Source organism: Plecotus auritus, assembly GCF_963455305.1.
Source record: "Plecotus auritus genome assembly, chromosome: 4".
NCBI lineage: Eukaryota > Metazoa > Chordata > Mammalia > Chiroptera > Vespertilionidae > Plecotus > Plecotus auritus.
In genome coordinates this window covers 133,819,729-133,845,501 of record NC_137775.1, presented here as the reverse complement: position 1 = coordinate 133,845,501, position 25,773 = coordinate 133,819,729, and the positions used below count along the sequence as shown (strand labels likewise).

Here is a 25,773-nt window from a genome sequence, read left to right as displayed (position 1 = left end):
CTGAGGGTCTGGGCCTCTCAGGGGACCTGGTGTGCTGTGGACCCAGTAACAGATGGCAGATGTTCACGTCCTATGAAACAGGCTGCAGAGAGCTAATCGGGGTGAAGTGCACAATGAACTTGCTGACGATTTCCTTCAGGGCTCCCCCTTGATGGGCCTGGATAAGTTAGTCCTCTTCCTCCTGCCCTATCAACCTAAATTAAGAGGTAAACTGACCCAAACACAGAAATTGAGATTATTTGGGAATAGCAGGAGAATTGCAATTCAGGACACACAGACTGTAGCAAATTACAGGTGAGTCTGTTAATGGTTTGGGGTGAGCTGTTTTTATGGGCAAAGCATGCAAGGAAATGGGAGTCTAGCCAGAGTCCAAAAAGCAAGTTCATTGGCTGGAGGGTGAGGAGAGATTCTTGGCAGATGTTCATTGGCCCAGGGGTAAGTTTCGGTCTCCTATAAATCAGGCATTTATGGGAAATCAGTCTCTCAGTTCTTAAGCTTCATTTTCCTGAGGGCTCATATGTGAGATTCTCCATTTCATATTCTCCAGTTCCATTTTTGATTAAAATCTTTTCAGACTCCCATAGAGATGTTTGTAAACTTTAGCTTATAGAAGGAATCTTTATGTGTAAATGCAAATTCCCGGGCCTCGCCCTCAGACTAATCAGAACTCAAAGCTGCAGCATCACAAGACCCACCTGATTCTAGCTCAGGTAATTCTCAGAGCACATCTGGGCACTTCTGCAGAGGGAAAGCTCCTGGCTCTTCTAGGAGCCTCTTACTAGTAGTTAATTCATGCGTGGGCACTCATATTTAAGCTCCAGAAACTGACTTCTGTTATTCATGATGATACTACAAGATCTCCCTGAGTGAACCCTGCTTTCTCCTCCTATCTTGCTGTTCTCAATCTCCCCACTTTATTATCTTGCCTCTTTTTCTTTTTCTCAGCAATAGTCATATTTGCTTGCTAAAGGGGCTCCTCTTATTTCTTATCTTTGCAGACTAAGGTCAGGGCTGACTTTCTTAACCTTTCCCACCTTTCCCACCTGAATCCTTTCATGTTCCACTCAACAAACCTAGAGTCCAAACAACATGTTCTAGATTTTTCTTGCCAGGACCTTGGTAAGATATTGGTCTTTCAGTGTTTGAGATTTCTTGGCAGATACAACTCAGTCTTCTCCCATTTAGAACCTCGAGCTTCTGGTAAAAATCTTCTTCAAGAGAAAGGGAGGATGTTCCTAAGAGGAGCCAGAGTAAACTTGGTGATGTGGCCAGCTTGAAGAGCACTTTGGTTGGAAAGTGGAGGAATTTCAATAGAAGACCTCATGAGCCTGCTTTTCTTGCTTTTACTGTCTGGCAGCTTTAAACTTGTCCAAGTATTGTGTCCACCCTAGCCTATCCTGCCTTCTACTTTAAACTGGGACTTACATTTTAATTTCTGGTCCTGAAATAATATTGTCCCAAAGTGTTCCCCCTCAACCTCCCTGTCTTTGAGACTTGCTAACCTTCTACCTTCACCATGAACTTTAAAGAGATATATTCCAATACAGTTTGCACATGTAGAAGACTAACTCATGCATCATTTCTACCCCATGGGAATTTTTTTGCTCTGTATTACCTTCTGATGTGCTTTTTCTTTGTGTGTTTGTCTTTCTTGCTGCAGGAAAGCAATCTCTCGGACAGGCCTGCAGCACCTGACTCCTGCTCATCCCCTCGGTCTTCCTGTGGCAAATGGTCCAGCGAAGGAGCCCAGAGCAACTCTGGACTGGAGTGTAGGTGTTGGCTTTTTTATTTAAACATAATTTGATTGCATGTGTGTCTGTCTCTTTCTCAGGATTCCTATAACTACAAGCAAGACTTAATAATTTTCTTTATTTTATATTAATTCTTATTTTTCAATTATAGTTGATATACAATATTATATTAGTTTCAGGTATAAAACTCAGTGTAAACATTATATAACTTGCTAAGTGATCATCTTCATAAATCTCATACCCATCTGACACCATACATAGTTATTAGAACATTATTGACTAATTCCTTATGATGTACTTTACATCCCCATGACTATTCTGTAACAACCAATTTGTACTTCTTAATCCATTCACCTTTTTAATCTACCCTCCCAACCCCTCCCATCTGGCAAAATGTTCTTTGTATCTATGTGTCTGTTTTTGTTCTACTTGTTCATTTATTTTGTTATTTAGATTCAATTGTTGATAGACATGTATTTATTGCCTTTTTATTGTTCTTATTTTTAATCTTTTCTTTCTTCTTCTTAAAGAAAACCTTACATTTCTTGTAATATGGTTTGGTGGTGGTGAACTCCTTTAGCTTTTTCTTGTCTGAGAAGCTCTTTATTTCTCCTTAAATTTTAAATGATAGCCTTGCTGGGTAGGGTAATTTTGGTTGTAAGGACTTAATAATTTTCAGTGTGGCTCACTGACCAATCTTCACATATCTAAGCCATTCTCAGAATCCTAGGAACATAGCTTCTTTATATGAAGTCAGATGTGTTGAAGACTAAAATAAAATCCTTATGAATCATTTGAACACTACTGCCTGGGTGTGCAGCTGTGAGATAAAGAGTACCTCTGTGCACATGCTTCATTGGCTCCTCCAAGCTAATGATGAATTAAACTTATCCTTAGCAACATCATGGAATCTAAGTTTGATTTCCTCAACTCAAGCTGCTTTGCCTTTATGGTACTTTTTTTCCTTTTTTAAAAATTTATTTATTTTTTATAGAGGATGACCTTACTTTAAATTCTAGGCACTTCATATCTCCGGTCTGTTATACTTCCTCCCCTAACCCAAAGATAGATAGGTTTTGTATCAGTGGGAGTGGGAATATTTACTGATGTTAACATTTTAACCAAAAGACCTCCATAAAAACTATTAACTGGAGTTGAAGATTGCAGCCTAAAATTCTTAAGTCAAATAGAACATTTATTGAGAGTCATCAGTGAGTCAAGTTCTTGGTGGAAGACATCTCTAACTGAATTGAAAGGCTTTGTCCCTTCCTGAAGGAATGTGAGGGATGACATGAAAAGAGAGGAGGGCTGCTCTGAAATTCTGCCTTTTTGGTCTTGATGGTGAATCTTGTTTAGAATTTGTAGTTGAGTTGACAGAGGGGAAATTCATGTGCTTCTCTTCTCATAAGAAAGAGCATGGCAGGGTAGGAGAAAAGAGAGGAGTTTAAACATTAAAATAAATTAATTTTTAGTACATACTAGAGGTGGTGCATGAAATTAGTACACTTGGGGGGTCCTTCAGCCCGGCCTGCACCCTCTTGCAGTCTGGGAGCCCTTGAGAGATGTCCAACTGATGGCTTAGGAGGAGCGGGCCTAAGCCATCAGTCAGACATCCTTAGCGCTGCCACAGAGGTGGGAGAGGCTCCTGCCACTGCCACTGCACTCGCCAGCTATAAGCCCGGCTTCTGGCTGAGTGGCTCTCCCCCTGTGGGAGTGCACTGACCACCAGGGGGCAGCTCCTGTGTTGAGCATCTGCCCCCTGGTGATCAATACGTGTCATAGCGACCAGTCGTTCCACCGTCGGGCCGAAACCAGCTCTCTGACATCCCCTGAGGGGTCCCAGATTGCGAGAGGGTGCAGGCCAGGCTGAGGGACTCCACTGGTGCATGATCAGTGCCAGGGAGGGACTTGGGAGGTTAACCAGCCAGGGAGGGACTATTGGAGGATCCCCAGGGCATGTCCAGCTCGTCTCACTCAGTCCCGAATGGCCAGACCCCAGCAGCTAGCTAACCTACTAGTTGGAGCGTCTGCTCCCTGGTTGTCAGTGCACATCATAGCAACTGATTGACCTGTCAACTATCTGCCTCCTGGTGGTCAGTGCACATCATAGTGAGTGATTGAGCGGCCTCAGCATATCATTAGTATATTATGCTTTGATTGGTTGAATGGTTGACCGGATGACCGGATACTTAGCATATTAGGCTTTTATTATATAGGATGCCATGATTTAATGTCCTTTTATAGTACAATATTTCTCTCGCTCAAGCACACACCAACCTTATTGTTTTACATCAATGGTGAGAGTTTGATACTGTCTGAGTATGTTGCATTGTTCAGGAGGAATGTTTCTCTCCTGGAGTTTCCCTTTGTTCCAGGACAGTCATGTAATAAACTCTTAAATCATAGTAGAGATTAGGATATATATACACCAGTGATTACATAATTAAAAAGAATTAAATGTATAAACAAACAGATAAATAAAATCCAAGAATGGCATGCATGGACCCATGATTAGAGTGAGCATGTGTTATAAATTAGGGACCCCCAAAAAAGTAGTTTAATGTTCATGATGTCCCAAGCAATCCTCTATTTGAGAGGCAAGACTCTAATGAGAGAGTTTAAATCATTTAGATAGAAACCTTCATGAAATCTTTTTTCTGCTCCTTGTGTGACATTAGTCAAGACACTTGGTCTCTTTCAGCCTCAGTGTTCTCATCTGTAGATGGGGACAATTTTGGCCCCTCCTAAGGGGAACTTCATGGATGTTGTTAGGATCAAATGTGGCAGTAAATGTGAAAGTTCGTCGTAAACTCTATAGCCTGCAGAATTACTTATTCAGAAATAAAGTAATTGATGAATTTATTAATTCATCTCACATTTGAGTACTTGTTTTGTCCTAGAACTGTGTTAGTTCCTTGGAATTCTGAGGTGAGGAATATGTTTTTTTCTTTAAGAAGCTTAGAATGCAGAGTGGAGAGAAGAAATCAACAGGTAAAATACCAGTGGTGACACCTAGAATAGAAGAGTACAGAGACCCATCACTGGAGTGTGAGGGAGGACACTCCATCCCTGTTTGATGTTGGAAATAGTTATAATAAATGCTTCTGAAAGATAAGTATCACATGATCTCACTTATATGTAGGATATAATGAGCAAAATAAACCGATGAACAAAATAAATCCAGAGACATGGAAGCATGGAGCAGGCTGATGACTATCAGAGGGAAGAGGGGAGGGGGGATAGAAAGAGATTAACCAAAGAACTTACGTGCATATATGCATAACCCATGAACATAGACAATACAACAATAGGCCGCAGGGCAGGGTGGTAGAGGGGGTCAATTGAAAGTACCTATAATACTTTCAACAGTAATGATAAATTTTAAAGAAAAGGAAAAGAAATGGGTATTTGAGAAGCTCATTCTAATGAGGGAGTAACCTTATTAAAGTGCTTTAATCACACACACACACACACACACACACACACAGAATTAAAAAAGAAGTGTCCTGCTTGAGCCAAAGCTTGACTAGTACATATGATTTTCTGATTCCTAATATTTCATTGGAATGGTATTTTGGGCTGGTGGTGAAAGGTACAGTATATCATAGGAGAAGAGCTAATAGGAACGAAGGCTGGGTTCATGTGTATTGATTCTTTATTCCCGCTCTCCTTTGTGGGCACCCTGTCGTGGTGGCCTGTGGAGTTATCGTGGTGGCAGGAAACACTGGGAATTTTAACAACTGAGGGAAAACGAAAAGCCTTGTTTCAAGACACTTCAGCTGAAGGTTTATATTAGACAGATGCTATGTAAGGAGTTTTAAGATGTGACTCTGAAAAACACAAAATTGTGGGCTAATATTGCTGTTAGCAAACAGAAGCCAAACAGTGACCAATCCTACCATTTCTTACTACAATCATGTGAAACATTTTTCTCAGAGGAGAGGAAGAAACAGGGTGTTGAAAACATTTTAGTGACTTTCTGATGTTGAGTTGCATGAGTTCCTTATATGTTTTGGTTATTGGATATATCATTGGTAAATATCTTCTCCAATTCATTAGGCTATATTTCATCTTGTTGATGGTTTCCTTCACTGCGCAAAAACTTTTTAGTTTGATGTAATCCCATTTGTTTATCTTTGCTTTTGTTGCCCTTGCCCAGGAAGGCATAGCCAAAAATATATTACAAAGAACAGTGTCAAAGAGTTTAGTGCCTATGTTTTCTTCTAGTTTTTTGGTTTCAGGTCTGACATTTAAATCTTTAATCCAGTTTGAGTTTATTTTTGTATATGGTAAGAGAGTGGTCCAGTTTCACTTTTTTGCATATCTCTGACCAGTTTTCCCAGCACCATTTATTGAAGAGACCTCCTTTACCCCATTGTATATTCTTTTGCTAAGACTTTACCTGGTACTTGCCCTCACTTCAGAATTTTTGGCTTTTCCTAATGGATGTGATTTTCACCCATTTAATTTATGTCATTTTAGTTTACATGTCTATTCAAAGAGCTAAACCAGGATTTTCTTTGTTCTGTGTAAAGTGTAAGACTAGTCTTCTGTGTGATCTATCTCTGCCATTCCCATATCCTATCCACTTGTCTACCCCCCTATTTATCTCCCTCTGTCAGCCAACTTTTTGGACTAAATGTGTTCAAGTGATGAAGTTTTACTTATTCACTGCTATTTATTAAACATTAATTTGACTTGGAGTGTCTTAAGAGTCTCAAAAATGCGGAGGAAGATGGCAAGAATTTAAAAAGTAAAATAAAATAAAGAGGATCTCCAATTTCTTGCTATTGGTGAGGATGAAGGGCCCTGATAGTGCTAAGTTATGCTTTTGGCAGAACAGAGGTGGATCAGGGCTGGCAAGAGTCCCCATGTTCCCCATCCCACCTCCCTTGACTCTCAGGTTGAAATTTGCAAAATACCATTTGGTTTGAGGTCTGAGAGTCACCTCAAAGGCCTATAGTATTATGACCTGCTGATCCATGTCACCTCTCCTCTCCTCATTTCACCAGTGAGAAAACAGAAAAGCGGTTTATGGGGCCCCTGAAGTTGCAAGACAAATCAGGGTGAACCTGGATTTAGGATCTTATGTGCAAGTTTCTACTTACTGTAGAATCCTAAGCAGGCGTCCTCAAACTATGGCCCGCGGGCCACATGTGGCCCACCGAGGACATTTATCTGGCCCGCCGGGGGCCGCTGCCTGTCCTGCTTAGCAGCCGACTCGTCCCGGGCCCGCAGTGCGCATAGGAATTTGTTCATAGTTTGTTTTTTCAACTATAGTCCGGCCCTCCAATGGTCTGAGGGACAGTGAACTGGTCCCCTGTTTAAAAAGTTTGAGGACCCGTGCCTAAAAGGGTCATGTTCAGACTCCAGTACATGTGCTAAAGTCTTCAGGTGGGGCACAATTATTTCCTAAATATCCTTTTGCATAGGGCTTTGAGGAGTAGCCTGCTGGTGGAGTGCCTGAGACACAGGGGTGCCCTGACTCAGGGAGCCCAGACTGTAGGCACCTGTGTGTTTTGGAGAGGAGTGTACTATTATAGGAGTCAGTTTTTATGCTTTGAGTACATGAACGTAATAGTTTCCTTCAAGTATTCCATTTTTCTTTTCCTACTTGGTGATCTATACTCGCACTTATTTTTAGTTTGTTCCTCAAAGCCCAAAGCTTCTGTCCTGCTCTGATTTGCTCCTTTGGTTTATTGTGGGCACCCTGTCATGGTGGCCTGTGGCGTTATCATGGTGGCAGGAAACACATAATTGCATTTCCTCAATGACTGTTTGCCAACATTCACTCTCACTGCCTATGTGCAAGCCTTCCCTTCATGCATGTCAGGGTTAGAACCCTTCGTGTCGACGTGTGGAAAGTAGCCAGGTGGGTCTTCAGGCTGGTGCCTGAGTCTTCTATTGACAACAGTAGACTGTCATCTCTGCCCACTGTGGAAATTATTTCTTCAAGAAATGCCCTCTCTTGCTCTCTGCCAGGCCATGCTCAGCTTTTCAGTTGAACCAATTCTCTTTATTATATTCACTTTTTGCTTTGATCCCTCACAATTACTCTCACCATCATGCATTGTTTTACAAATCTTAGAACCAAATTAGTATTTTTGAGTTGATTTTCTTACTCTAGGTCCTTAGTTAGATTTCAGGCTTCTTGAAGAGAGGGATAGTGATTTCTGCTTGTTCTTTCTTCTTCATGGTGGAAGGCACAGCATCATGGGCCTTGCTGTCTGGTTACTGATGTCAGGGGACTGAGTGATTACAGCTTTTCAACAGAAGAGGACATTTCAGTCAGTGAGAAGGGGACATTTCACTGAGGGTCCATGGGCACGTAGATAATCTCTGGTTCCTGAAAGGTGTGGTAGACATGAGTCCAAAGCCTGCTTTAAAAAAATAAATGGATTTATGCTATTTTAATTCCAAGTAACTATTTTTAACTTATCTTTCTAACACAATGCATTGAGTTAAGTCTTAAAACACACAGAGTTGTTTGATCTTTTCATTTCTCCCAATGGCATCCCTTCTTCACCTTCATGGTGGCAACCTACAGGGTCTGCTCCCACTGACACCGTGCCAAGCCAAGCCAGTTTGGGGAAAAACAAGCTAAATTGCTAGAAAGGGAGTAATGCTCAAAAGGAAAAAGAAATATTCTCATCTCCTGGGCCGGAATCCAAGTTTCCACTTTAGAGGGACGTAGCCTATTTAAAAGTGTGTCTAATGCATAGATAATGAATGTCTTCTCTGAAATGTCACATGTCTTTCTTGTGATGGAGACTTCATCTGGGCATAGAGATTTCTTCCCTGTTTTTGAATATTATAGCAGAGAGCATGGGAAGTAGGTCTTATTCGGTCTCCAGTGTTTCATAATTTGTTCTTGCCCATTATGCAGCCTAAAACAACTCTCAAAACAATGGTGGAAAAGCCACCAAGATCTTTCTTAAAGGACACGTTAGTTGTAAACCTAGCATCCTTGATCTCAATTCATTTTTTTCTTCCCTCATTGGAAAATTTCCTCCAGTCTCGAGGGCTAAGGAAAACAGAGCCTCAGCACAAACAAAGCCAGACTCTAAATCCAGACCACATTTCCTTTCATGTAGTTGACGATGCTAAGAAATGACGTGCTTTCTCCCAGGCAGTAGAAATGTAACACAGTCAGGGCACTGCCTCACTCTTTGGTCCAGAGACAAGATTAGGGAAACAGAATCTTCACGTGGGATTGCTATAAACTGGGTTATGAAACTAGGTCATCTTATCTTTAGAAACTTTGAATGAAAGGCCAGGGGAGGCAGGTGTGTGTGTGCCTGTGCATGTACGTGCGTTCTCATTTTTGTCTTGTTTCAAATGACAAGTCCTAGCAGACCTGTGCCTTCTTTACAAGCTTCAGATCTCAGCATCTTTATCTTCGGGTTTGGGTGTCATCACCAATAGTGACTCTCACCCAGTGGTTTTCCCCACTCGCATTCCCATTTCAAAAAATGTCAGGTTAATCAAGAGATCAGATTGCTGAGAGTGTGGGGAACTAACCAGATATACACCATGGAAGGTCCCAGACCTGGTCAGCCTTATTAATAGTGGGAAAAGAGTGATTTCATGCACTCTCACCAGTCCTTTACTTACCCAAATTGTGAAAATTATAAGGTAAATTACACTGGTTGTTGGGGGAAATCATAGAATCCTACAACTTCATAGGTCAGTAAGAGTATCCAGGCCTGATCTTCTACCCCTTGGCAAGTAATTAGCTAACCTGACACTGTCCAGTAAACATATTTATCAGGTGTAGAGTAATTCTAAATTTTCTAGTAGCCACATTGAAAAAAGTGAAAAGAAATAGCTAAAGTGAATTTTAGCACCATGTTTTGTTTTACCAAATATGTCAATAATATTACAAATTCAGCATGCAATCAATATAAAAATGATCAGTGAGACAGTTCACATTCCTTGTTCACACAAAGTCTTCAGAATTTGCTGTGAATTTTACACTGACAGTGCATCTCAGTCAGTGCTGACCACATTTCCAGTGCACGACGGCCATCTGCTTACTGGGCAGCACACATCCAAACCATCCGAGACAGTTTCACCTATTATTATCGTGAAGATTTCTTTCCTTTCTGAATTTGTTGGGACATTTACATAGAATTCCTATTTATAATCTTCTTATTTTGTTAAACAGTTTTTATGAGTAAATATCTTCATTTTGTGTAAATTATTGGCTGCTGGTGTCAGCGCACACCATCTGTCTTATTCAGCCTATAACACTCCCCCACTCCCAACTTTTCTATTTTGCTTTTTTATGTATAACTATTACTAAGACTTCAGTAGAACTTGAAGGCAAAGAATCATATCTCTATGTCTGTCTGTCTATCTATGTATCTATCTGGATATATAGGTGGACCTCTATTCTTGGGTAGATTATATGAGGCAGAGGATACAATAAATCAGAGTAAATCATTTGAATAAATCAGAGCAGGAGATGAGTTTTTGGACTTTGAGGAAAAGACTAAAAATAAGAGAGATATTCCTAGGTACATCTATTGAGAGCTGTCTCAGCACTCACAAATACAGAATGTTATCTTCATCTAGAAATGGGTGAGCTATATTTTTTGTCTGCTACAGATGGATACTCTGAGTTTTATACTATTTAAGATGGTATTTCAAGATGTGTAGAGAAGAGAAAAAGAGGTTCCTGGGTGGGAAGAATGGAATGCACAAAAACATGGTACACAAAAGGGTAAGTATGGCTCTATTTAGACAAGAGCAACAAGGGAGTTAAATGTATAAAGGTGAATAAGGAAGGTTAAGGATAGACAGATCGATGCCATTAATGGAAGATCTAGTATGTGCACTTAAATTTGGGGTTCATTTTGTAAATAATAGGGAATCATTTAAGCATTCTGAGCAAGAAATAAATCTAGTCATAGCTATGTTTTCAAGGGAATTAATTCTACAGCAGTGGAAAATATCAGAGGGAATGTCAGAGTTAGAGTTCAGAGCAGAAGGAACCAGGACTCAGAGGATGGTACTGCTCAGTGGATGGTAAATAACTTAGGAGTAAATGTAGATAATGAAAGGAAATACAGACCAAAATATGAGCAAAGAGAAGAGGCCTTTATTAGTTTGGGTAGACTGAGTGAAATAAATGAAATACTCACATGTAATGGGTAAATACACAAGTGTAGCAGACCCGACTGTTCCAGGTAGATTGGGTAGGGGGTTGGCCCTGTTCCATAGTTATTCAATGACCCAGACAGACCGTTGCTCTGACATCTTCCTCAGAAGGCTTCTAAAGTCATCCCAGAAGTTGACTTTACAGGTATTCAGTATGGGAGAAGAGCGTGAAGGAACACATGTGGGAGGTTTTAATGGACCAAGTCTGAAAACAGTCCTCACCACTCCTGCTCATGTTCCATTCATTAGAACTTGGTCACATTGCAAAGAAATTGGGTAATAAGGTCTACTTGTGTGTTCGGGAAGAAAAGAAAAATGATTGTTTTAAACACTTTGGTGAATGGTTAGCAGTCTAGGCTATAAAGACCTAGGAGAAGCTAAACTTCTAAATGTATATAGATTTTCCTTCCATTAGGATTATTTTCATAGGGTACATTTCCAAAAGTGAGATTACTAGGTACATTTGTGAACGTTTTAACTTATTATATTGCTTCTTTAAATGCCTGTGTGTGGTTGTTTCCTTTTCCCTGTCCCCAGGATCTACCTTGTTAACTTTGAGCTTACTCACTGTGTATCTGTCCCTTTCCTTATAATCCCTCTTTCTCTCCTTAGATGTGGCTACCTTGGCACATCTCTCCTCTTCTCTCACCTTCTTCTCTGGTGACCGTACAAGGGCAGAGAAGTACCAAGTCTAATAGATCAGTCATAGACATGTTCTACAATCTATCGTCTCAGGCTTGAAGAGGTGGAGGTGGGGTTTACTGGATTATTGGATTTCAGACTCTACTGTACAGAGTCACCTCCAGAACTTTGAAAACTTCTGATGCCCAGGTGTCACCTCAGAGTAGTTAAAATAAACTCTTTGGGAACGAAAGGTGCCTGGGTATTCTTAAAAACTCCCCAGGTCATTTAATGAGCAGTCAAATTTGAGGACCAGTGTGTTAGAACCACTGTGGCAGGAAGCCTCCATCTTTTTCTTTCCCTCTTCCCTCACAAAGATTGGTATTTCTAATCAGACCTCTCCATCCCCCAAGAATGAGGTCAGCTAATCAGTGAATCTGCAGTGTCTGAATCTGGTCAGTCTTATCAGCAAGATGGGATGCAGTGTACCTGGGATGGTACTTCCAGTGATTTTTCACCATTTCCCCACTGTGATTTATATTTCAGTTTTTAAAAGGGTTGGCAGGATTTTTGCTGTGTTAAGGATTCCCTAGTATTTGCTGCTGTAATTATGTATTTTATTTCCATGTTCTCTAGTAGTTTACTCTATGGATTAGCCCACTAACTCAGTGCCTGGCACCAGTGATGTGGAATAAAAGTTTATTGACTGAATAAAGAATAAAAGGATGAAAAATGGATTTTATTCTATAAATGGTTATACTTTCAAGCTGGATGATAAATTCCCATTAGTTAGAATATTTTAGGTTGTGGAGATCAATTTCTTTAGGAAACCTAGCAAAGAAATGCCTTTTTATTTATTTGCTTATTTTTACAAATATTGTTCCTATCCATCACTATGTGAAAAGTTTAGAGTCCAAACCTATAGCTGTTCTCTGTTTGCCACTGGAAGTATTTGAGTAGTTTCAGAAGCAGAGAAATCTTTCAATTTGAAAAATTTAGAATTAATTGGGTGATGACCCTACTGAACTGGCACAATGTTTGAATTAGTAGAAATTTATTAGGCTTTGAGTGCACAGTGACTTTCAACTTCAAACTGAGTTTCAGGAAACCTCTGGCTTAGAAATAGAATTTACCCATTACTGGTATAGATGTGTTTTCAAATAGTCTTAAAGTGCTTCGCTACTGCTATCCTCTTTGTAGCTAATTTGCTCAGCAAAGGCAATTTTGAATATAATTTATTTTAATTGTCATGGAATCTGCAGTGCTGGGTCTTACATTGAACAACTTGAGGGTTTTTCCTCATTTTTTCAATATATATTTCAAAGATTACCACATCCATGTGTAAAGCTTCTATAGACCTAATGTCTGCTTTAGTTACTGGCTCAAACTTTCCCCAAACTCCTTTTTCCATTTCCAGAATTTTGTTAAGATCAACACCTGCATTATTTTCAGGGGAAGATGAAAAGTGTTTAAACTCCTCAGTTCACCAACTTTCTTGCATCTAAAATCAAAATTTGAGAGCTTCCCCTTTAAGCCTGAAAGAAAACTGAAGTGCGGTGGGTCCTTTCCTTCCAGGAGAACGCTGTGAACGGAGAGCACCTGTGGCTGGAGACCAACGTCTCGGGAGACCTGTGCTACCTGGGCGAGGAGAACTGCCAAGTCCGATTTGCAGTGAGTGTGCTCCCCAGACCTCTGGGCTCTGACCTCACTGGGGGGCGGCTGCCAAATGGAGTCTGAAGACAGTGAGGTCACGGTGCTTGAATTTCCAAGGAGAGGTTTGAAAGAGCTTGTCCCTTGTTGACAGAGAGAGTGTATCAAGTTAAATTGGCTTCCAAAGAATCAGTTTGAATGGTGTTAGGGCTTGACTCTGCATGCCACACCTTGGTTTTAATGTGGTACCTATGATGACACCCAGGGTTGGTTTTGGTTTGTGTGTTCAGTGGGAAGGAGGGAGAATGTGCATGAGGGATTGTCTGCTTAGGTAGGTGTCTGTGTGGGTGACAGGTGTATGTGTGGAGGAAGGGTCTCTGTGGGAGGGGTGACTCCTTTGCAGGGGAGTGTGTTTGCCAGTGGGCATGACTGGTGGGTGAAGGTGGAGATGGGCAGAAACACCTGTCTGGTGTGGGTGTAGGCTAGCAAATAATTCAGACTAAATTCTGGAGGGTAAAATTCTAGAAACCATATAAACAATCAACAGTCAACTACATTGGAATATCCTTTGCTTTTTAAAATTTACTTTGTGTCCTTGTTTAGAACAATCTGTTTAAATGTTAAATTCTTTTTATGCTCTGTGAAGAGAACGTGGTTGCCAGGCAGTAAATTGTGAGGACTAAAATTCTAGTGTTGAGAGAGTAAACTTAACATTTTTGTGTAGCTTAAAATTATGAGTCTGAAAACAGAGTAACTAGAAATTGGAATAGTAAAGAAGAAAGAAATGTTCCATCTTGGGAAATGGACATTGTAATTGAAATAATAATTTTTTTCTTGTTATGTTTGTTTATCATGTGAAAGAAAGATTTGGGGCAAAGTGGACCTTGGAATTACAAGTGAATGTTTCTATTAATAACTAATGAGGAAGAAACTGAGTTTCTGTCAAAGCTTATTGAAAAACATAGCCCCCAAGGACTTTTATCAGGCTGCCTGGGATCACAAAGCTGGGAACCAAGACCTTTAAATTTACATTAGCTATTTCAATTCCTACTTTATAGGTTTTCCTCGGAAAACTTCATGAGAGTTTTGGAAGGCCAAGGTTTGTTGAGTGAAGTTGGGAATAGTTAAATGTCTAAGAAGGATCAGCAGTACAGCCTCTCAATTTAAAGTCAGGAAATCTGGGTTTGGATCTCAATGTTACCACTCATTGTGTGACATTGAGAACTTTTTATCTTTAGGCATTCTGTACCTTCTCAGTAGAAAAATGGAGTAAGATTAAGTTATTTTTAATTTTGCTTCCAATACAGATATGTACTTAATTGTTTACATTTCTTTTAATCTGGTTGTACATTCAGTCGATTTAAATATCATTTCAACTTTATGCATATGTATTTTTAATGAAAGTGTAATTGCATGAAGTTTGATTAAATTAACCAAAACCAAGAGAAGCTCAGCTATTTGGACTAAAATCCTATAAATAATGAATTAACATTATTATCTTAGTTAATTGCATAAACACTGGTCTTAATAATATCAAATGGAAAAAATGAAAGCTAATCTTACTTGTGTATGTACTTCTGAAATATTATCTACTGTTATTGTTGCCAACTGATAGACTGTAATTAGTTATGGAGTTCTGTCTGATTTTCAAATTACTGCCTTTAATTTTTTCTTGTGCTCTTTTAGGGTCAGCCACATATTTACCTCTCTTAGTAAATATTGTATCGGTAGCTAGCATTGCTATCTACTGATTAAAAGTTGATCACTATTCCCTCTAGACCAGGGGAAACAACAAGGAAAATAAAGGAAATTTTAGGTAGAGGTAAGGAGTTAATAGAGTTGTGAAAATTCCTAGTGTTCTGTTAAATCTTTCTCAAAATTTTCTTCCAAATATTGCCTTTATTAACTCACTTTACAAAGTGTCTTGACAATGAAGAGCTCTTGTCTGAAAAATGTTGGTTAAATGAAGGAATAAATCAGTGAAGAAGCTGAAGACCTAACTGTGTTTCCTCACTAGAAGTTTCTAAAGGCTCAGTTTCTTCATCTATAAAGTGAGGAAAATGTTTGGAGAATTAGTTGACATAATGCATTAAAAGGACTTATTTGCCGTACAGACTGACATAATGAATTATAATGGGAAAAAAGGACAGGAGCAGGCAATCCACAAAAGAGTTACCAAAGGCCAATATATATATATGGAAAATATTTTTTAAAAGGCACCCAAATTAAAACAACTATGAAGAGTCAACATCATGTGCCTTAAATTAGTAAGGATTTGCGAAATAATAATACATACTGCTGGTTAGTTTAGGCCCAAATGGGTACTCTCATTGTTAGCAGGCAAGGGTGTGATATACCTCACAGTATGTAAGTACAGCAAAGCATTAAAAACCTAGCTCTCTCTGCCTGCTTGTGGCATCACATTTTGAGAGAGACATTGACAAGCATGAGAAGATGCAGAGGAGTGTGCTTACGTGGGTTTGCAGTAGGGAGCTTTGTAGAAGGAAGAGTAAAATAATCTGGGTTGAAGAAGAGTATTAAAGAGGGAAGGGAGAGAGCCTGGACCTCTTCCAGTGTTTGAAGAACTGCCAGTAAGAGAAGTAGGTGGATTGCTCTTTGTTGTTAGGAAGGTAGTACTGACTCTAACAGTGGACCTCACACTCTGGTAAAATAAACATCATCTGGGAAACCTGTTAACCGTGTAGGTTATTATTTCTCTCTCTGCTCCAAATGCTGATTCACTAGGCCTGGAGCTGGACTTGAAAATCTGTGATTTCAGCAAACACCTCAATTAATTACAGAGCAGATGGTCCACAGAGTTAACTTTGAAAACTAGTGTATTATAGGAAAGAACTTCAACAATGAGAGCTGCTCAGTAAGGGAACAAGGTGCCTGAAGAGATGGGCTCAAAGTGGGTGGAGGGGCATCTTGATACCGTGTGTGTGTGTGTGTGTGTGTGTGTGTGTGTGTGTGTGTGTGTGTGTGTGTGTGTGTAGCGGGAGGGGGGGCTGGGAGGAGGGCAGGCATTTGCTTTGGGTAAGAGGTTAGACAAGAAGATCTCAAAGAGAGCCTCCAGTTTGAGTGTTTTATTTGCAGTTTTCTTAGACTTGAACAACATTTTTTTTGTAAGAAAAATGAGAGTATTATATTCTCATTTCTTTTAATGAGCCACCTTTGAAGAAAGCTGACCTGTGAGATAGGGACCAAATTACCATAACCAGTTGCTACCTGCAGTCTTCTAAACGAAGTGCAGGCAGAGTGCTCAGAGGAGGAGTGAATCCACCACTGAAGAGTGCCTCACTCTCCTGTCCCTATTTTAGCAAAGCAAATGTCACAGGAGAGGTTAAGAGGAGGGAGGATTCAATGTGGGTTGAGTAGACAGAGGCAGCTTCATGGAAACAGGGATTGAGTACAGTTTTGAAAAATTGACAAGATTTACATAAGTGGAGTTGAGGAGGGAGAACATTTCAACCAGGGAGAGGAACATGAGAGAACTCAGAGGCAGGCGACCACCATGAGACATGCATGAGCACCCACAGGGTGTGTGTTAGTTAAGAGGATGGGTGTGTGTGTGTGTGTGTGTGTGCGTGTGTGTGTGTGTGTTTGGTTTTCTGAACCATAACTTGGAGTGCATGTTATAAATGTCTGTGCTTATGAAGCATGGCCTATAATATATTGTCTAAATCAAGACTACTTGCAGGTGAAAGTTACTGCTGCTGTAACATCAAGGGTGACCTGCATCAGGGACACTGTCACCCTAACTTACGAGGACAGTGCCATAGTCTATTTCAAACCAAAGCTGTCCTGCAAATCCATGACCTCCTGCTGCTTGGTTGATATTTGGGGGCTGATAGTGGAGGGCATTGAAGGTAAGGCAGCGACATGACAGGCCCATGAAGACTGTTGAAGGAGAGTTTGCTCCAAAGCTTTGGGGCTGGACCCGATGACCTTTAACATCCTTCCTATTTTATGTTTCTCTAGTGGCAACATTCAATACAGTAGAATGTCTGTAAGCAGTTATTTAATGGGATTAGAGTTATTTTCAGATCAGTGACAGTACCCAAATTAGTAACTGTTTCTTTTTCTGGTCTAGAAAGGAGAAAGGGATGCAAAAAATAATGATATTGGAGTAGAAGGATCACTGTTTCTCAACATGACTATGGAGGGAAATTTAAATAAAATTCCAACTGGGGCAACTCCTGTTTGGTGATTTTATTTGGATGGTCATTTGTTCATTCATATGTTCTATTTAAGTGTTATAGGCTGAGTACCCATTATCAGAAACTTCATTGTTGAGAGTGACAGTGAATTTAAGCGACATCCTCACAGTTTCGTGGGTAGAAATCATTCTCATGCTTGTTGATAAGATATACAAAGATGTTCATCCAATATTCCCAAAGAAACTCACACCTGTACTAATAATCCCCAGAGCACATACCCCAGAGCACAGCTATTTTCACACTTAAGATACTTGCTTACACCATATGAGGATATACACTACCTTAGTCAGACTTGCCTAGATGCATGTAGACACAGACAGGCAACCTGTAGTAGCAAGGAAGTGGACTTTGTGTGGGACTGACCTGGGTTTGAATCCTGCTGTTCCAGCTATATACTGAGCGAACTTTAGACGCATTGTTTCATCTTTCTTGCCTCCATTTCTAATTTAAAGTATTGTTAAGATCAACCTCAGTGGTTCTTATTTCTGGATGAGCATTGCAGTCTCTTGAGAAACTTGATTTTTTAAATGGTTGGTTCCCAGCCTAGAGCTACCACATCAGACTGTCTGGTAAGTGGCACTGGGTATGAGTGTGTTGAAAGAAATAAACTGTACAGATGATTCTGTGTGCTCTCACACAGGTGGGTAGAGAGCCTCTGGTATTCATAAAGAGAGTGTCAGGACCAAAGAGGGTGGCCTGGTCCTCGTACCTGCCATATAGTAACTGTTATAGGTTGTCTTGTGTAACCCGAAAACATATGCTGAAGTCCTAACCCTAGGTACCTCAGGATATGACCCCATTTAGAGATAGGGTTGCTGCAAATGTAGTTAGTTAAGATGAAGTCATACTGGAGTAGGGTGGGTCCTTGATCCAGTATGATAGGTGTCCTTATAAGGAGAGGAGAGGACACACAGAGATACACATGCAGGGAGGAGGGCCATGTGAGGACAGGCAGAGATTGGAGTGATGCCGCTGGCAGCCATGGCACCCCAAGGATTGCAGGCCCTCATCAGAGGCCAAAAGAGAGGCACGGGCAGATGCCCTTAGAGCCCTCAGAAGAGTGCCAACCCTGTTGACTCCTTGATTTCAGACTGAGCTTCCAGACTGTGAGAGGATATATTTCTGCTCTTTTAAGCCACCTACTATGTGGTACTTTGTGAGGGCAGATTCAGAAGCACCTTCTATAAGGGGGTGAGTTACCTTACCTGGCCGTACAGGTACCTACCTGCACAAGGCTCACAGATGCATGCACAGAGGTACATTTCAATCGGCTTGACTGAGGATTTTGGTTGAGAGGTATGTGGCTTTCTGGATAAGTGAGCAGACAGGCAGGTAGGTGCCAGGAGCTGAGAGTTGTGGGGAAGAGAGTGGGTAGACAGGTGAGTGAGAGTACATAGGTTGGGTAAGAGACAAAGGGAACTTTCAGACTCCAGAATGCTCTTACCAGAAATCTCTTCTCTATTTTTAAATGTGTTTATGCCACCTTTTTGTGTGTGTGGGTGGGCTAATGGGTACTGCTTTTCTTTTCTTTTTAAAGTATGTTTTTATTGATTTTAGAAAGAGAAGAAGGGAGAGAGAGAGAGAGAGAGAGAGAAGTATTGATGAGAGAGAGAAACATTGATTGGCTGCCTCTGCAAGCCCCTCATGGGGGATTGAGCCCACAACCTGGGCATGTGCCCTGACCAGGAATCAATCCAGCGACCTCTTGGTGCATGGGAAGATGCTCAATCAACTGAGTCACACTGGCCAGGGCTGCTTTTATTTCCTTACTGTTTTGTTCATGTGTTTTGCTTTCCTCTTTTCCTGGTGTGGGTAATGTTTGGCAAAAATGGCCAACCCCACCTGTACTACCTGACCTTACTTATAAGGAATATTGCTTTCAGTGTAACAACTATAGTTTTGTTGCATAAATGAATGAATGGCATTAGGGAGGCCATGTCACAGGTGTGAGGGGGAGTGGAGAGTGAGGAACCATGCAGATCTGGAGACAAATAGATCTGGATAAAACCCTAGCTCGGCTTCTCTTAAGCTCAGGTTCTTCTATAAAATGATGAAGATTATATTTGCTTCTCAGAATTGCTACAAAGATTAATTTAGTTCACAAATGTTAATGTCCTCCTTCTTTCTCTCCTGTTGCTGCTTTCAATGCATTAAGTTGAATGAGCTTATTAGTAGTTTGGTTGGACTTTGTTTTAACAATGCCTTTTGTTTGGGATTGTCCTAACCCCAACACTGAGACTCTTAGAGATTCACCTATCATTTTGCTGCTGCGTGTAATATCTGTAGTCTCACTAGGTCATGGGTGGGACCAGATGGGTATGACAAATATAAGTGACCCATTCTAGAAAGGAGCTCACAGGCCTTGACTTCTTACTGGTGGGTCAGAAGCCTTATTGTAATTGGCATTACAGCATCTGCTCACAGGATGCTGGCCATGTCCCTGGGTCCTTGGAATAAACTTGTAAGAAGAGTACAGGGCAACCCTGGTTGGGTAACTTGGTTAAAGCATTGTCCTGACACACCAAGGCTGCAGGTTCAATCTCTGGTCAGAGCATATACAATAATCAACCAATGAAAGTGTAAATAAGTGGAACAACAAATCGATCTCCCTCACCCCCACTTTTCTCTCTCTAAAATCAATCAATCAATAAAAATTTTAAAAAAGAAAAAGTACAAAGGCACTAGCTCCCTGCCATAACTAAAGCTTTTCCTTGTTTTAAAAAAAGAAAATCCTGAACCTGGTCACACCCTATTTCATCTCTGGAAGATGGGCACACTGGACAACATCCTGTGCTGATGCTGTCTGGTGTGCATCTGTGTGCTGTGGGCACACACTGCTGCAGCTTTATGCCCATACACACATTTGGGGCTGACAGGTGTACACCGCAGAGCATGACACTGGGCTCTCGCTTCAGAATGCACTGAGACCACTGGCTGCCCCTCTGTTGTTCAGCCCAGCAGATTGATGATTCTGCACGCCCAGATGGTGGCTTGGCTGGGTCGGGTGCAGGTTATCAGAGGGAACCATGAGTGTGGCAGTAAAGCTAGGCAGCTTAGCCAGCTTTCTGAGTTGTTTGGGTGCCAGCCTTGAAGATGACATCCCCAGGAGCCGCCAAGGCGGAGCTCTGCCAGAGGCCTCGCCCACCACGAGGATAGAGAGGAGCTGATGAGCTAAGATGACTCAGCGAGAGTACAGCCATCAACATGAATAGTTTTGAAAAAGCATTTGCACTGTCAGACTCTGCTCCTGACCTCTAGTCATGGGATGTGAGTGGAGGGAGTGGGGTGTTCCTGTGGGTGAGTGATGTTGCCGTGTGTGTGGCCAGGTGGTCAGCATTTGCATGCATTCATTCAAGTGCACACTTAGAACTGCATTTCTCATGTGGCAGTTCCTCGGTAAATGCTAGGCACTGTTACAACTATTGTCATTGTCATAACTGTAATTACTGGGCATAGCGTGCTGGCCATGGACTTGAGGAGAATATGCCAATTGTGTCTGCTTTATGCAATAGAGATAGTGATGGGGCATGGAGCTTAGGGAGCTTTAGGGTTTTGTCACTCCTTCCTAGTGGTACCATTGGATCAATGGCACCATTGTCTGTTTGCACAGACCACTTTTTTAAAAAGCAAGTCATGTTATGGAGAGCATGAAAGTCACATAAAAACAATATGGGGTATTGTTCATTAAAAGGGGCTTGGGATCAAATAAGTTTGGAAAACACTGAACACCTTTAATATGCAAATATGCATTATGAAGCTCTCAGAAGGGTGTAAGGTATGCAGGATTTCCTGCTTTTTTTCTGTTGGGGCGGGGGACGGGGTGGGGAGATAAGGATCATTGAATCCATTATTTTCCCCACAGAACATCTGTCAACATCTTGTGGGATGTCATTATTCAGTGGAAAACTGAAATGCTCATGCAGTGCAGTTTCCCCAGGACTTTCCAATGTTAATCAATAACAACAACCCTTTGGGTGGTCACTGGAGGCTATTTCCTTAAAGGTAAAGGAATGATAAGTCAGAGATGCTTAATCCCCATCGAGCTTTGTAGTTTTTCTGTATCTTTGTGCAATTATTTTGCCTTTATTCTACACTTTCATTAGACTGTGTGTGTGTGTGTGTGTGTGTGTGTGTGTGATTTTATTCTTAGAGAAGAATTTTAGATCGAGGTGCTTATTGTTTGTACGTGGGTTAGGTTTATGTTTGTGTGGAGCAATCCTGTTATTTAATAAAAATCATTTGCACCTGATTCAGTGTAGAGTTTGCATATCACCTAGGCACTGCCCAGGTGTGCAGAAATACTTTCCCTTCTAGTGCTCAGTTCCCCTCAGGGACAGGGACCCAGAGCCACAGAGTTGACCCCAATATTCTTGCTGCTCAAAGGCTCCAGTTTTGGCTGAAGCATTATTCGAATTAGCTGTTACCCAGAACCCCCACTGGCCTCCGAGTTGACACTGTTCTGAGGAGCTTTTTATTGTTGCCTACCTCATGTTGGAGAAGCCTGCTTTGATGTCTCATTACAGCAGGTGTGTGGGCTTTGGAATCAAATGACCTGGATTTGAATCTAGGTTCTGAGATTTTACTAGTTGTGTGACAATAGCCACAGTTTTAACATCTTTCAGCCTCAGTTTCACATCTATAAAATGTGGGTAATACCTGCTTCTTATGGATTTTGTGAAACTTGGGTGAGATAATGCATATGTAGCAATTAACAGTGTGGCAAGTCACAGACACTCAACGAAAAGTAGTACCTATAGTCATTTCTTCCTTCAGTGAAAGTGGTTCCAATGAATTGTCAGAAACTGAAACCCAAAAGGCAATGCCAGACTAACTTTGGAGGCCCTTTAGTCATCACCTCTCTTCACTGAATAGAAGAGGGGCTGGATCTCGTGGGGGTGTAACAACTAGCCCAGCTGCCAGGCTCTCCTGGATTCTGTGCCCCTTCTCCATTCTCTTGATCCTCTTATACCACATATTATTTTCTGTTATCTAAAAGCAACATCACTCGCTGTCTGTCTTCACCACTAGAACAAGATGCATTTAGCGATGGACTTTCCCTGAGTTGTACTCTTCTGGATCCTCGTCACTGAGAAAAGTGACTGCCATTTTTCATGGAATGAATGAATGAGTTCACTGATAGGATTGTTCAGAGAGATACACATACACACACAGACACCTGTCACCAGGTTAATCCTGCCACTTAAGCACCATTATTCTTAGAACCCAGGATGCTTGAATTCCTGACTTATTTTTAAGGCTCTTCACAGGGAGGTTCAACACTAATTACTAGCAGGCCACTGTGGAACTCTAACTCCTGTTTAGCCCATGTCATGCCTACTGAGCCCATTTATTTGATTCTTTTTGAGGTAGACTGCTGTTTTCCACTCTTGGGACAGGTGGTCATGGTATGGTTGTCATTGGTCCGTCCTCATGGGGCTCTCAGGAGAATAGATTTTTCAAAAGCAATAATGTCAAATATGTTCATCTGGCTTCATTAGTTTTGTTCTCTTAACCTATCACTCGTAAAGAAAATGAAAAGGAAGTTAGATAGAAAGAGATGGCTTTGCATCAGCAAGACCTGAGTTCTACTCCTAGCCTATCTATGTTGGGAAAGTGGCTCGATCTCATAAGGTCTCAGGCCCTTAGCTGTAAAAAAGGTGAATGGCACCCATCTTGCATGGTTGAGGTGAGCTGTGCTTATAGTGCACATAATGTGTAAATCCTTCTGCCAGCCTGCTGGGAAATACTCTGTGGTCATTATGTCTTTGGAAGAAAATGGCGGGCAATGTGTGTATATGAGTGAAAACCACACTGCCACTTGGTGATACAGTGTTGGGTGAACCGTGACTGAAATGCTGGTATTCCTGGGCTAGATCGATCAGAGGCTTTGTCTTCATTGTGTCACCAGTAGCTTGAAATGTAGGAAACGGCAATGAAAAGGTAGCTAATTTACCGCAGCTTGATGTGGCTTCTTACATAGATATAGTGTTCCAGATTAAAGCAAATGTCTATAATTATTGTTTAGAAATTTTAAGCTGTGATCTTTAAAAAACAATTCCATCAATTTCTACATAGCAAACTGATAACGAGAACGTTTTAGGACTCATACTGCAAGTAAGAGGGTGTACATGGTCTATTACACCAGCAATGATTAAAAGGCAAACTTTGGTATTTCTAGTTTATATTAAGCCTCAGATCTCTACCGTGCCCTTTGTATCCTACCTTAGAAGTAGAGAGAGTCATTAAGACAATATTGAGACATTATTTTCTATTGTCTTCATGGTGACTTCTGTAATATGTCCAGCCCATCCACATCCATATCCATCTGCCTGAAATTTGCGAGTACACTTGTGTCTGTGTGTCTAGGATGCTAATTGTGTGAATTTCTACTTTTAAGTGTTTGTATACTTGTAATTGTGTTTATATACAATCATATAGAAAAACTTCAAATAATCTAAAAAAGATGCATGGCAACTCTGATGTGTAATAACTTTGAAGAGAGTATAAAAATCGAATGGGGAGCAGCCACAAAAGCAGCTAGAAAGAACCAAAGATAGGAAGGTAGCCCATGATAAAGTTAGAGCTATTGACTGGTCATATGAGCTGGCACCAAAGCTGGGCAGCACAGAGGAAAAAAAAAATGAGAATTATAAACACACATAGAGAAAAGATAAGGAGAAGAAAATACAAAGCAGAGACAAATGAAGAGAGTGACAAAGTACAGAGATAAGAATAATGATTATGGAAATACGAGGTGTCCTTGGATAAAATGAGAGCCAAAAATGGGAAATAGCATTGGGGATTTTTGAATATTTCTTTGAGTTCATTAAGCTGAAATCCCTTTTTAATGCTTCATATCCAGGAAGTCCCAAGCAGTGTAGCAATCTCGGGCCAGTCAATGCCAGGGCACTTGAAGCAACACACAGCCCAGCTCTGAGAGCAGCAGTGTGCTGGTAGCTTTCCATTAAACCATGCCAGCCATACAACTGATCAGGCCATCGCCAAACTTCTTATAACTAACAGCTGGCCATGCATATTTGCTTCATATATGAATAACTGGACTGAATTTTATATCCATTTACAAAAGATAGTAGCAGTGTGCACTAGTTACCCAATCGAGTTCCATAGATGTCTAACATTCATGTGTAGATTTCTATTGAAGTCCATTAGAGAATTCTTGTACCTTCTTCTCATTAAGAAAAAATAATAAATTCACCAACATAATTTTTTAAATTACTGTTACAGGGAATGATTTGGTACAGATTTTAGAGTAAACTATTAAGACATACGTACTTTTTTCTCCCCTTTAAAATAATTCCTCTGCCATTCTGAGCATAGTTTGTTTTTTTTTAATCCCAATTTAATGGAACAACACAATGAGGTATCATTCTTTATAACCAGCCACCAACTTTACTAGAATCCAGTAGCTTTGAATTAACACTGGTTCTAGAAATTTGGTTCTTGTAAAATTGGTCCTCATGTGGTGCTGACTGGATGATTTTCAGGAAAAGGGTAGGTTTTCTTGTGTCTTTGGGGTTCTCATTGTCAGCTTACATAGTCCTTTCCCTTCCCTTCACTATCTGCAGTAAGGTTTTGGTTTTGTTTCTCTTCAAATGAAAGACATAAACTACCCTTGCTGCTAGGGAAATAGAAAACTTTTCTTTACATCCAAACAAGGACAAGAATGCACTTTTCTTTCTCTTGATGTCTCTCAAGAAGCTGTGGAATTCACTCTCTGGGCCTTAGCTCAGGGGGGTCCTGCTTACCTTGTAGATTTACAGGCACACCTGAGGTGACTCAGGGGAGGTAACTCTACAAACATAAACACTCCCTATGCATATTGCTCCTGGTAGTGTGTTCCTTAGAACAGAACAAAACATGGTGTTTGAAAAGCAATTTAAGTGAGTTTTATTGTAGTACTTACTAGTAGAGGCAATCCCAACCATAACACAGCATGAGATGGGCAGTCAGCCGATGCCCACAGCAGCAAGCTGACCAAGGTGTGGGAGTGTGGCCTTCCATGGCTATCGGTTATTCCACTGAAGGACATAAGGCCCAGGTCTGAGAAATCTGTGCTCCCTTAGGGGAGGCATGCATGTGACTAGAAAGAACAGTCTGACCTATCAGTTAATCACTTACATCTCTGCCTTCTTTTTTCTTCCATTCTTGTCACTCCAGTTCAGGCCCTAATTATCATTGTGGACTCTCATTACTTATTCTCTTTCAGAAAAAAATCCAACGTCTTATGACCTGCAAGACCGGTATGATCTGGCCTGCCATCATTGTCTGACCTCATCTCCACTGAGTTTACTCCACTCCTGCAACACTGGCCCCTTCGTTATTCCTCAAACCTCCCAAGTTCCTCATGC

General features: G+C 40.9%; 1 protein-coding gene across 6 annotated transcripts in view; it reads left to right on the top strand.

The window, feature by feature from the left end:
• DGKI (diacylglycerol kinase iota) overlaps positions 1–25,773 on the top strand; it is a gene marked incomplete at its 5' end in the record, with an annotated part of 419,556 nt that overhangs the window by 146,362 nt on the left and 247,421 nt on the right. For all 6 annotated transcript variants that reach the window (XM_080666632.1, XM_080666631.1, XM_080666634.1 and 3 more), the window contains 2 exons: positions 1,661–1,769; positions 13,110–13,205. In XM_080666632.1, the coding sequence (XP_080522758.1) occupies positions 1,661–1,769; positions 13,110–13,205 (205 nt within the window). The remainder of the gene's footprint in view (positions 1–1,660; positions 1,770–13,109; positions 13,206–25,773) is intronic.